Source organism: Pygoscelis adeliae, unplaced genomic scaffold (genome assembly GCF_000699105.1).
Source record: "Pygoscelis adeliae isolate BGI_AS28 unplaced genomic scaffold, ASM69910v1 Scaffold121, whole genome shotgun sequence".
Lineage (NCBI taxonomy): Eukaryota > Metazoa > Chordata > Aves > Sphenisciformes > Spheniscidae > Pygoscelis > Pygoscelis adeliae.
In genome coordinates, this window is record NW_008824359.1 from 2,743,749 (window position 1) to 2,758,088 (window position 14,340).

Below are 14,340 nucleotides of genomic sequence, written 5' to 3' on the forward strand. Positions count from 1 at the left end.
AACGCCGTCCTGGCCTGTATCAGAACTAGTGTGGCCAGCAGGAGCAAGGAAGTGATTGTGCCCCTGTACTCGGCCCTGGTGAGGCTGCACCTCGAATGGGTGCAGCCAGTTTTGGGCCCCTCACTACAAGAAGGACATTGAGGTGATGGAGCGTGTCCAGAGAATGGCAGTGAAGATGGTGAGGGGTCTAGAGCACAAGTCTTCTGAGGAGCGGCTGAGGGAACTGGGGTTGTTTAGCCTGGAGAAGAGGAGGCTGAGGGGAGACCTCATCGCTCTCTACAACTACCTGAAAGGAGGTTGTAGCGAGGTGGGTGTTGGTCTCTTCTTCCAGGTAACAAGCGATAGGACAAGAGGAAACAGCCTCAAGTTGCACCAGGGGAGGTTTAGATCGTATATTAGAAAAATTTTTTACCGAAAGGGTTGTCAAGCATTGGACCAGGCTGCCCAGGGAAGTGGTGGAGTCCCCATCCCTGGAGGTATTTAAAAGACGTGTAGATGAGGCACTTAGGGACATGGTTTAGTGGTGAACTTGGCAGTGCTAGGTTAACGGTTGGACTTGATGATCTTAAAGGCCTTTTCCAACCTAAACGATTCTGTGGTTCTATGTTTCCTCTACTTGTCCATTAAGTAATAGCACCAGCAGGGAAGTACTGAACCTCAGCAAAGTGAGTTTGCATTTAACATAAAGACTGTAAAATTGCCTCAGCCTGCTAGAAAAATGAAGCCATAATATTGACTGAATAACATATATAAACATATAAAATTACTATTAACATATAAACCACTAATACGTAAGTTACTTACTGTTGTGTGGGACAATGGAAAATAAATTCATACTTCCAGGTGTGAAATTGCATAACCCCTGGGATTTACCTCACCTGACTTCACATGCTTAAAAGTTAGGTCAGATGAGTCCAGGTCTAAAGGACTGAACTGTTTCGTAATTGCAACTGGTACTATATGTTGCTTTTTTAAGAACAAGTTAGATAAACATCTGTCAGGAGTTATTTAATAATTAGCACTGTTTTGGGTTAGAGAAAAGGACTCTTCAGCTACATATTGGATGGGGAAAATGGTCCAGTGCTTGTGGTTTTCTGTTAAGATAGGAAAACCCGAAAGTAAAAATGGCTAAAAATACGTTCATTGTCCAAGCTGAGAAAACATAGATAAAAATGAGAATCAGGGGAATACACTTCTGCAGTGATCTCTCACTTTTTAGCTATTATGAAGAATATCAAAGTAAGATTTCATTGTGCAAAGTCAGTATCATAGATTGGCCAGCAGAATTTCAGCTGACTTTGATTTTGTTGCATTTAATTTTTATATTGTTTTATTATTGTTCTCACAACATTGTTTTCAAAATCAAAAAAGAAAAACCCTGTCTGGCATATAGAACTTCTGCTGTTAGCATTTTCTCAAGAAGTGGGTCAATACAAGAAACCATGAAGAGTAAAGCAGACTGCTGCATGCTTTGTAGCAAAGTTATGGAAAATATAAGGTAAGTTTAACTTTACTTTGAAGCAGATTGTACTTTTAAGTAAAGATATACCGACTTCTAAAAATAGACTAGGATGCACATAAATGTGCTGGATAAAGATGCAGAGTAATTAAAATGGAAATTTAGACTTTCGGCTATATTGTTTATGCCCCACAGGGGAAATGTTTTGGAGGAGCTGGTACACCATTTAATCTTCAGAGCGCCACTGGTATGGCATACTGAGTGTAGTCATTCTGCTTTGGCTTCTGATTTAAGCTCCTAGTCTTCCTAGCTTTCCTCTGTTTTAATTACAGAAGACAGACTCCCCTGCTGGGTGACTCTGGACAGGAACCTAGCACCAGTAGTCTCATTATTCTTCCAGAGGAGCCTGTCCTTTCTGCTGGTGAAATAAGGAGCCTAAAAGAGGGGGTTAGTGCCTTCATGAAATTTAGGTGATCTGAACAACTCCCCTTTTTCTAAACTGATCAGTTTTGGCCCTATAAAATAGCACTTCTGGAGGACGGTGAATGCTTCTCAATCTATGCTTTTCTCCTTTTCACAACCTACTGTCTGCTCAACTCATTTAGTACAAACTCTTTCTGTCTTTCCACATGCCTTTGTCACTGTTTGTGCAAAAATCTTCTGTACAGCTTGTGCTTAATAGAACAGCCGTCTTATATCTCTCTACTTCAGTGATTCTCCATCTGTTCTCCATCCAAACCAAAGCTGAAAATTTATCCTCTGCTTTGCATAAATCTCTTCAGCACTTCTTCCAGTGCTTTTATTACTTTCAATTTTAACTTTACAGCTCTGTGATAGACACTGTATAAGATAGTTCTGCACTGCACTGCACTCCTAAATCATTACCTGAAAACAAGTATTTCTTCATTCAATTGTCAGCCATTTTTAAGTGTAGGCATATCATTTAAACACTTATTTTCAAATATATGTACATAATAGTGTATTCATAAATGGGGGGACAGTGCTATTGTTTAACACTATACAATTTTAATGATATACAGTATATTTGTCCTAAGCCTTCCTACAAAATTGTAAGTGTCCAACAAGATGAACTGGGGTTCTCATTTGTTACCAGACTAATTGTGCTGGGTGATGATAGCACCTTCAGGCAGATTAGTTCCTACTTAGGTTCAATAACCCTTGAATCATACAGCAGGGGAAAACAATGTCACCAAAGTATAACAAATCCAAAAGTTCATTAAGCATCACAGAACTAAGGTTTTGAATTTTACAGCCAGTTATTCCCTGAAACTAATTGTTTTGTCATCTAAAAGTTTATTTGCTTCTTTTTATCTACACCAAACCAAACCAAACCAAACTTTGATAGCCATTCAAAGAAGCTCCTCTCACTCCTGATCTTCGCAGCATTCAGATTGTTTTATAGAAGGTAATACATGAAAAATTTAAAATGGTAGTGTGACAGACTGACAATGAAATGTCTAGTGATATAATTATAAGTTCTGAGGCATCTTTGATGCTAGTTAAAATTTTCACCTTCTCAGAGTTCCCCTTTTGGCTGTTGCAACAGCACTAAGGCGTGAAGATGACAAAAGGTGGAATGTGAGTATTTCTCCAGCAACAAGGAAGTCCTTATGCATAATGTATATAATGAACTCAAAGAAACTATACCGTGCAAACAGAAGTGTCTTGGTGTGTTATCAACCCATTTTTTCTCAAGTTCATATGTTTAGAGTGCAGGACTGTTCCATGTAACATATTTTTTGTGTTTCATTAACCTCATTTCAAGTGGACCAAACTATGGGACTGCTGCCCGTAGAAGATAATATTTCTGAGAAAAATTTCCTTTTAGTTCTTCCTTTAGTTGAGCCTAAGTAGTCCTCTAAAATATATCCTCCCATCATTCTAGTTAGTTATAATTAAGTTTTATTTCACTTGGCCGTAGCATAACTATTGTAAATACCGGATACTGTTGTGAGACACAAGGATGTTGTTCAAGTGTATTTGCAGGATTAGAAACATCTGCTGCTTTGAAATGTGCTATGTCATTTAGAAATTTCCCTCACCATACTAAGTCTGTGAACCTCTGTGTTACTTACTTGATTTCAATGATTTGTGCTGATTTCAGTGAAGGAAAACACGATTTAAACCAGATTTTTAAAGCAGTAATAATACAAATACCTTTTTCAACACAATTTTAATGCAAAGTAGCAGGCAATCCAATTAACCAAATAACTGTAAAGCAATAGATACGTTTAATAGTTAAAAGGTCAGATTTATTTTGTTGTTTTGCTTTTTTTTTTTTTTTTACAAACAGGAATGCTCCTTGAGGCTGCTTAAAAGGATCTTTGTGAATGAGGTAGTACACATATACCCAGCTACACTGCATACCTGTGGTTGTAGGCGACTTAGAATGATGATTCCTTTGTCTCTGGGAGGATACTTGCATGAGAAGGATGCTGTTTAATTCAATGAATTGAAACTGTTTCCTTATTTCAGGAATTTAAACTGTTCCTCATGAGATTTCTGGCTGCATTACTGCAATGGTACTAATGCCAAACCTCCAAACCCATTAAGTGCCTTCAGACCATAGATCTACCTTCTCAATCCAGCCTCAGTATGGGGTGAAGGATTGTAACTGGATTTTACTGTATCTGTGCCCTATAAACAGGCTTGCCATGGTTCCCAGACAGGGAAAAATGACTCTCCAGGAGTATTAACAAGACCCAAAATGCACAGTATGACAAGTAAGTCTCTAGTAGCTTAAATAAGTCTCATCCCTTTTATGTTTCCCTGAATGTACAGGGTGAAGCAGGCATGCCTTTCTATAGTTTCTGCTGGGGCCTGTCCAGCAGTACAAAATGCTAGGCCTCACACACGTAGCTACTCATTACACTTTACCCATCTCTCTGATTTAGAGGAATAAAAGTTAGGGAGTTCATTCAGTTCTTCCCTTATGCCTATTTCTGTCACCATAATCATCATAGTTTAATTTTCATGAATCTGCCTGCTTCTCAGATGTATCTCTATTGCCTCTTGTCTCTGAGGGTGAGGTTCATCTGACTAAATGTAAATGTTTGTATTTAAACTAGTCACCCTAGCTTGCTTTTGCAGTCAGTGGAAAGGAATAGGCACTTATTTAGTTATTTGATAGGGGTGGTTCACCACGATCAGTTTTAGAAATCTGTGTTAGGGCATGACTAATTTGCTGTAGAAGTGCCTTTCTTTTTTTGACTGATCATACAGGAGTCTAGATGACAAGTTCAGTGTAGACACCTGCATTTAGACAAATGAAATTTACGTTCAGTGTCTTTGATAGTTAATTTACTTTGCAAGGTTTTTTCTTTCTCTTCTGTGTGCATGTATAAATCTACATGCTGTGTAAGACACTGACAGGAGACAGTGATGCAGCCTTTTTAGTAATTGAACATTTTCATATAAAAAATAAGAATTTCTGAAAACGTTGCAACTTTCCATGGGATCCAACTGGAACAGCAAAGAGAGCCTGAAGCAGTTTTCTTTTTTTTTCCCTTCCCAGTTTTCCTTAATGAATATAAATGCTCTTTAGTTGTATTATTTTCTTCATCTTTTGTGTGGACTGTGCATGTGTATTAGCTAGATCTGTTGTTACTGCATGGTTTTTAGTGTAATAGTGTTTCTCCAAGAACACCCTGACCACAATTACAGTAGAGACTGGTCTCTCTGTTCCAGTCCACTGGCAGCCATTAATAACAACCATGGTAAACTTCACTCTAGGTCTGATACTTCAGAAGAAATCACGAGGGTCCAGCCAACCCTAGGATTTAGCTATAGTGTAAAACCATGCCACAGATTTTACGGTTAAAATACACTGAAAGTAGTGAAGACAGCTTTCTAGTTGCGCAGTTTCTGACACTGCAGAATGTCTCTGTATTGTATTAGAAAAGAAGGTCATTAGTGTTCTTTGTTCAGAAATTATGTCACTCTGCTTGGTGGTCGCGTTGAAATGCTTTTTTTGTAGGAGTGACCTCCACAGGCTTCTGAACTGTCAGTTCCATCCCTTATGATTATCTCTTGTGTTGCTTTGAATATTAATGGCACAAAGCCATCCTTGTCTGCAGTGAGCACAATCCAAGAAGAGCCTACAAAAATTAAGCAAGAAAAAGAAAATGAGTGTACTGCTCTGGTTACGTAAAATGTACAAGCACATTTTAAAAAGTCAGCCAGCATGCGAGCAGAGCAGGCTTTCTTTTTGTGCACTAAAGCCTTATTACGCTAATGACATTAAGGTCTTGACAATCCATGCTAAACACACCATTGTGTAAATGCGAAGGGGGGCTAAATGAAAAGTCTTGAAAGGTTTGAGGTATTTTGTCCCTTATTTAAATTAAGTTGAAAAACAAGGTGCATCTTTACCAGTTCTGATAAACCATAAGTATCTCCATTTTCTGAAAACTCAGCCAGCCTTTCCATGCTGACTTTTGTTCTAGTGACATCTACTTCTGCTTATCCTTTTTGCTCATCTGCTCTATCCAAATGATAAAGAGATCATAAAACCTGAAAAAATTGGCAAAGAAAATGATTGTGCTGCATTTGTTCTAGAAGGAAGTGGGGGTTTCCATCTCCTTTACTGTCAAGCCAAGATTGTTCAATATGTTTTCAAATTCATATAGCAAATGGAAGGAAGTTACACCTTGAAGATGATTTACAAAAGATATGATTTACAAAAGATGATTTACAAAAGATAATAATAAAAATTCTTGGCCTTTAATTATTTATCAAATTTTCTCGTAAAGAAGAGAATGAACAAAACCTGAATGATATTTTTAATCCTTTTTTTTCTGAAAAAAAAAAGAGGCAAGATTAAAAAACAAAGACATCAAAATCATTCAGGTTCACTTTCTGTATTGCATAGAAGCAGAAAATAAACCTACCCCGCCCCTTTTTTTACTTTCCTTTGCAAATCAGCTTGACAGTGAAGCTATATGTACCATTTATATTTTTTCTAGTGATTAATCTGTTTCCTTTTGGACTGGATATGGCAGTTCTTACAGAAAATAGTGAATTCTCTATTTGTCTTTTTTTTAGTTTGACATTTTATAAAAAAGAAAAAAAAATCTGTGGCAACTGAAAAGCCATCACGTATCACACGTTTTTCTTAGAGCATATGGTCCTGTCATTACTGAGCAGGGGCATTAGCTGGGATCTGAGGTAAAGAAAGCCCTGTTATGTTCTGTTGTTGCAATTTTTAATTTTGGAAGGTAAAACTGTGTTTTGAAAAGGAATGTGAAAAAAGGAAGTGTAGAAAATCCAGAAGAACCATGCTTAATTTTTGTCAGTCACAAAGCATGTTCCTGGACAAGGCAAATCTCCCCTCCTTATACTATTAACAAAGCACTTTTCCAGGCTGCTACACTATTGTATGTTGTCATGTCACCTGTTACATCATAAGAAGATTGTCATTCCAAACCACGAATCTTTAATCTTCTACTCTTAATACTTTCCTTCTAATTCTGGACAGACTTCAGATTCTGTAAGCAATGGGCCTGAAAGTGGAAATTCTGCTGTCCGAATGGTTACATTGTTGGTCAAATTGATAAAGCATACTCTTTTGTCCCACTTTTGGGACTTTTTATTTCATCCATTGAAATGTTTGAAATTTTCTGTGTCGTTGATAACACTTGCTTTGAAACATATCCCACAAAATATTTCAGTGGTGGAAATACCTTGTGCAGTATGTAGTACCCTTTTGCTATGCACAATTATTACGATGACGACCCGCCGAAAAGAGAGACTTCTGTGTGCTAATACCAGAGCACTATATGACAGGCTATATTTAGTACAGGTAATGGTATTACAGTCCTGGGCTTTAAGTGCACATGACGAGGCCAAGTTCATTGCTCGTATAACTCTGATGATCTAATAGCCTTGCTGTGGGTATGAATTTGGCCTACAGTTATGAACTTCTTTTTCCCAATATATTCCAGTTTAAGTGTTTATTCATAGTAAAAACTGCCAGGCTGTCATTGCAATCCAAGCACGCTCTTCATTACATCCCCTTTAATTACACAGTATTAAAGGATGGGAGTGATAGTTTTAAACATTACAGTTAATATTCATGCCTTGCGGCAAAGGAAAGATTTAGGAATATAAACCTGTATTGGTCAGGACTGAATAAAGAGCTACATAACTACTTCTGCCCCAAACCTGATAATTTTGCAGGATTTTGGTGAGTTTTAGAAAGATTCTTGTTTCAGTTGTTCTTTTTGCCATCAACAGACAGACTCAATTTCAGAAAAGCCGAGCACCTCATTGAACAGAAAGAGGGACATGTTAGGATGATTCTGAGACACTGTCTTTTTGATATCTCTGAAATCTAATGCAAGAAATTGAGGAGTGGTGTTCTAATTAAATATTAAATATTCAACTGTTCTGTAGAGCTGAAAAGAGGTTTTCTCAGGTCCATTATTATTTTCATACTGAATTCTAAATCTCTTTTTTCATTATGGGCATTTGTTTCCAGAATCGAGAAGTGGAAGTACAGGTTAAAAATGGCATCCTCCGTGCCATGCAAGGGCAGAAGCCTGCTGGGAAATAGCTCAGGCCTCTACGGCAAGTGGAGTATTTTCATATATGCTTCCACTGCACTGTGCAGTCAAGAGAGATTGTTGACAAAAATATGAAACCTGCATATCCTCATTTTCTGGTACAACTCTCAGAAACTGCTGTAAGCCGGGGGCAAACTGAAATGGCCCAATGTGTTTTGGATAAAGGCAGCTCTCCTGATCTGTGTTGTATTTGTAGCCCCTTTTCTTCATTCTTGTGGTCTTATCAACAACAAGGAGATAAGCAGAATATGAATGGCAGAATGGTGCATATTTTACATCTCTTTTTCCCACTGTCCTTGGTGCCAGCACCAGTAACATCCCAGGCCTAGTTTTTTTTTCATCAATAAGCCTATTATATAGCAGGCTGGTATGTAACATCATTATTTAGAAAACTGTAGCTTATATTATTACTTCCCTTTTCTTTTTGATTTCACCAACAGTTGAATTAATTTATCATAAGACAGAGTATACTGATTAAGCCAATGCGTCTCAGCCTGTCAGGGGCTAAGACAAGGGGCAAGACAGAGAGTAATTTATGGATCTCTCAGTGTGGAAACCATGCAAGGAGATCATAATTACAGACAACTATTGTGTAGCATAAGATCATAATATACTTAGACTGTGATGAGAAAAGCCATCAGAAGCATTATAGAGAAATGGCTAAAAAATAACAGTATGTATGTTGCTGAGAAGCTAGCATACGTGAACAGACAGGGACAAGGTAATGCAGAGACCAGCCTGGGGCTAGGATTTCCCTAGCTGCTTCTGTCCTTACAAGTTAATCAGTGGTGGGTGGTAGAAATGTGAGATTGGCAAATTAGAACATTGAGCTTCATTGTTTATCTTGCATTAAAATAATCCCAAATGCTACATGATACATATATATCTCTCTCTCTCATACTCTGAGAATGAATTTTTCTCCAGCCTACCCTCTATTGTGAGGTCTGGGACATGCTTGTGAAGATGGGCAAAGCAAAATGCCAAAAGGCCTCAAGGAAGCATTTCTATTTGCAGGTAACAGTGTACCGATTATTTTCTCAGCCTTCCTCTGTAGAGGTATCTAACATATTACTCTGGTAGTAGGTAGTTCTGCAGCTACTTAGCATTTAAGTGATTTCAAGAGACATTCTGTCATATTTCAGACAAAGGAAAACACATACTTCTCAAAAAAAGTTAGGTATCTCAGTTTACTACACTATAGGGTAATTATTCTACCACAAATGCCTCTTTTATGCTAAAAATCTCACGTGAAACTAGATACCAGAAATAAAAAGAACATACCGTGTTTCATTTCAATAACGGGCAGATCAAACAGCTGCTGGACTAAATTCAAATGGATCTTGCCATCACAGAGGAGAACATCTTTTGTATCTTCAGTAACTGCTCCATTTGAAAAACTTTTCTTCAAATGCATATATGTAAAAGAAAAGATGGTGTTAAAAGCTTAGACATTGTGCCTGAGTTCCTTTAACCATCCCTCTGCTCTTACTCCTTTCAGTTCTTTAGTCATTTTGCTTTTTCTTTGTCTGTCTTTGCTACAATTTATAGATGACACCATCATGCAGTGTAATTCTAAGTGCAATCTCATAGTCCCATGTGAAGAGGAATATGCCTCTTTGCTTTTTGCTTTGTGTGCTTATGCCGCTCAAAACTGCATCAGCCCTGCATATATAATGTATTAGGTCATGCATATATGTGTCCGTTGGGCCTTTCTGCCTGAAGAGTCAATTCAGTGGAAGGGAATATATCATGCCTGGAATAAAGTTGTCCAAGATGCTACCAGAGCAAATGAGTACTCTGTTCAGTTTCAGTTGTACGCGTGGATGATTTTGATAGTCATTGGTCAGCTATTCCACCCCAGGAAAATAACCTCAGTTCTGGCACAGAGAGAATTGCAGAGACGCTGGACATAGCGACAGTCTCTCTGAAAAGCTGTCGTAACAAGGTAGCTTGGGAATCCTGTGACTTTCTTTGAAAGAGAGGGAATGTATGGATTTACAGCCCTGGAATTTGCTCTGACATTCACTAAAAGAACACACTTGAATATATATTCGTGCTTCATGAAGTTTAGTTGGCCTTGAGAATTGACACCTTTGTGTTCCGTCATTCTAATTACTGCAAAGTGCAAGGGCCACAAAATAGTTGAGCTAATATGGTTATGGAGTGGATATATATTTGCATTTACATTTTCCTATCTGCTGTCATTTGAAAGTCATTTTAGCATTAAAAATTTTCCAGTGACTCAATGCCATTATAAAATATATGTGAATTGGACATTTTCTTTTAAATAATCTTGCTATGCTTTTCCTGTGAATTTCATTTTGTCCTTCCCTTTCCATACTTTCCACCTGTGTAGTTCCCATGTGTTACTTTCTTTTTTTTCCTTTGGCATCCCTTACGTTTGCAGTACCCCCAGATTTAACATATTTGTTATTTGAATGAACAGTCTATTTATCCCATTTCCTAGACCTTTTGGTTTTGTACATTCAGGAGGGATCCAAGTTAACATTTTAGAATGGGTCGAAAAGATGTCATCTATCCTAACTCCTGTTCTAGTCCTACCCTGTCTGTGTCTACTTCATACTGTTGAATCTTTCCTGCTAATATGAAACTTACAGTTGAATGAATTCACAACTGCATGTTCTATTTCTGTGCACAGTAATCTAACCTTTGACTAAATAAGTGTCTCTTTTAATGCTTGTTTTCATTTCTAATTGTGCTGTCTTTTGACTCAGTCGCTCTCTCAGTGAACACATGCTTTTTTTGCTTTGTAACAACCTTTCTAAATCCATCACTTTCATTTTTCTGTACATAGTATGTATGCTGTCATGCAACCACATTGGATTCTGTAAATCAGAATGTCTACCAACTGTTGCAAAAGTATTTTTTTCCCATTCTGTCATAAATTAGCCATGCAGATAGTCTATGGTTGATTGTTATTTATTTATGTATTATGATTGATTGAAGATTTAAGAACCATAAAAATATTTCCGTTAAAAACGTAAACTTTCCGACTTTCAAAGGTCTTATCATCTCTTTCCCCATTCAAAACAGCCAGAAATGTGTTGCTGTGTAATTAATAGGGAAATATTTAAGGAATGCATCAAAGAAGTATCATTTTCGCAGTCATAAACCTATAGTAACTTTTTATTACAGCTATAACTATATAACAGAACTTTGTCATTTTTAGGTCTCTTCAAATTATATAGTACTATATTCTATTGAACCTAAATACACTTAAAACTCAATGGGCTGAATGTTCAGCAATGAGCATGTGCTTTGCACTTACATTGCAAAGATGCTATTTGCCTGTACAGGTATTTGTGCAAAGCTTTTCATTGCTGCATATTGTGGATGAGCACATCTAACAACTACTTTGTTTTCCTGGATTCAGGTTGAATTAGCAGAGTTTATTCAAACTTGTACTTCAGTTAATGAATTATAGAAAAAGGTGGAATGTAAATGAGACAGGCACATTGCCTTGACCCGAGTGGTTCATTTTTTCACACAGATATGCTTCGGCTCAAGAATAATTATAAAACAATCTAGCTCTGCCTCTGTTGACTTGAAATCAGTTGAATGGAAATGTATACTAAGGATGACTTCGTTCTAGTATGTTTCCTACATAGCCTTGCAAGTTATTATTGGAACAGCCATTAGAAGTGGAAGACATTTCTGCATATACAAAACTACATGGCATCTATTTTTTATCCTAACCAGTTTTTCAAGTACAGACCTCAAAGCTTAAGTTTCCGAGTTGTTTGTCTTTCATCACTAGTGAACATTCATATTAGCTATTCTCTCTGTCTTTGTCGTATACTTCCGTTTATAATGATAAACTTAATCATCTTTACATTTATTTTTGTCTGCTGGCAAATTCTGTCAGGTCAACAATCTTCCTCTGTTTTAATCTTCTAATTATTTAGCCTTTTTTTGTTTAATGTTTAAGTGATGATAACACGCTTTCTCTTTGAGAAATATGTTCACACACCTCTTATCATATCATAGATTAAGTGATTTAAACCCATGCCTTCTTGAGAGGTAGGTAACTGTTAGTATTCCCTTTTTATAGATGGTCAAACCATTACATAGGAAGATTAAGAGATTTACTCAAGGTCATAGAAGTAATTTGTGACAGAGTTAGAAATACAACTAAAATCTCACCTTAGTACTTCCCATTTTCATGCCTTAACCCAAAGACAATTTTCTAGTCAAATCTAAATTTAATCCACCTCTTCCCAAAATATGTATCTGGTTTTGCTATGTTGCTATTTATCGCCAATAGAAGCCAGAAGACTTGCCATTCTCAGATTAAAATCCCCTAATGTTAGTTGTTTTATCCTAAACCAAAGTTTATTGGTAGACTAAGAACATATTAATCACAGAAGAAACAAATATATTTCCACAGATGTGAGTGGATATTTTCAGATTAAGTTTCTTTAGCCAACTTCCTGTAGTATGTCAAGTCCAACTCTCCCTCAACAAAAATCCAACAGAAAGAAACCATCAATTCAAGAGTTGTTTTCCTTCATCCGTGTCAGCCTGCCCCTTGATCAGATTTGAGAGCCTATAAAGGGTCTTCTGGGCAGCAGCCAGCCCATCACAGCGTTGCCAAACTGTCTTTCAAAACTTATGTTTTGGAATGCAAATATATACGAGAAGAAAATCATTTACTAAGGCAAAAAGGGTTCCTGGATTAGATGTTACACACTGTATGTCTGCACCATAAACAAACATGTCTTTTATCACTTACCTGAACCCCACTGAGCAGTCAGCTAGTTCTGCCTCTTGACCTTTTTCACTATTTATCTTGTATTTCCTAATGCACTGCCTATACTTGCCTGGATGCTAAGATCATCTTAATGAACTTAAATTCAACAACTGATGAAACAATGAGGTAAATAAGAATATGCTACCAGTCAGAATTGTTTTTACTAACACTGGGTTAGTGATCAATTGCAGTTTGAATGTGTCTTTCTTGCACATGGATATCTAGAAATGTAAAATGTTTTCCAGATGAGGCCTCACGGCTGTGTTGCCCAGTGTTACATTACGTACAGGATGCACCTCACTGATGTACCCACAGACTGCCTTTGTTCTTTTCATAAACGTTATCACATTTTTGATTCATAGTCATCTTGTAGTCACTTAACACGTGCAAGCTTTTGTCATCCTTGGTTGTTTCCAGCTAATGGATATCCAGTTTATAGCAGAAATTCCTTCTATTAATCCTGGAATATATCACTATGCACTTCATATTAGTTCATTTCAATCCTTTTTTTTTATTCTAGATGCTAATATCATCAAATTACAGGTGCGATATCCTGATACTCTATTGAAAATACTACTGACTTTATGCCATACGCAGATTTTATTAGCATATCTCATCAGAACATTAATGAAACTTTTAGATGAGCCTGAAGATCAATAATGAGAAAATCCACTAGTAAATTTCTTCCATTTTCTTTTCTATTACTATAACCGTTTACTGTCTTCCTTCCAGCTAATTCCTTAACCATCTTATATTTCTTCTATTAATCCCTATTCTTTGCTGTTGAACAAATAATTTCCCCTGTGGCACGATTTCAAGTACTGTACTGAATTACAGGTATTTTAAATATTCTTCATATCCTTTGTGTTAATAATCTGTTCTTTTATAAAGGAAAGGTATCAGGTTAGTCAGTCACATTTCTGCATTGTAAGATGAATAGGGCTGTAGTTGCCTAGAACTCTGTTTTCATTTTCTTAAACCCTTGATTTCAGCTCTTTGTGTTGTGCTTCAGTGGTAATTTCAGTTTTGATACCTTAGTACCCATTAGTCAGCTTGCTTTTGCCTTGCCCCCACATTCATTGTGTGGGATGAGAAAAAACTAGTAAATTGAATAGACGTGGGGGTTCTGGCTCAGAAGACAATGAAAATAGAGTTAGATGGCTAAGGAAGAGCACTGAAGAGGAATAAGAACTATGATTTTTGACATTCAAAGTACTGAGTCTCATTAAGCCTTGTGCAGCATTGCCACAGGTGGTATTAATTAGGTTTGGCAGCCTGCACTGCTCCCCTTTCCTGTCATGATTTCTACTGTTGCTGTGATTCCTGTCGGATTTTTAGAATCATAGAATCATAGAAGCATAGAATCATTAAGGTTGGAAGAGACCTCCAAGATCATCGAGTCCAACCGTCAACCCAACACCACCATGCCCACTAAATCGTGTCCCTAAGCACCACATCTACACGTCTTTTAAATACTTCCAGGGATGGTGACTCAACCACTTCCCTGGGCAGCCTGGTCCAATGTT

At 37.2% G+C, this 14,340-nt stretch overlaps 1 protein-coding gene across 1 annotated transcript in view; it reads right to left on the reverse strand.

The window, feature by feature from the left end:
- Positions 1-5,410: 5,410 nt before the first annotated feature.
- The window catches only part of LOC103913188 (WD repeat-containing protein C2orf44 homolog), a 15,854-nt gene continuing 6,924 nt past the window's right edge, over positions 5,411-14,340 (reverse strand). The window contains exons 2-3 of the mRNA XM_009319655.1: positions 9,325-9,445; positions 5,411-5,577 (exon numbers count right to left, since the gene is read on the reverse strand). Coding sequence (XP_009317930.1) covers positions 5,411-5,577; positions 9,325-9,445 — 288 coding nt within the window. The remainder of the gene's footprint in view (positions 5,578-9,324; positions 9,446-14,340) is intronic.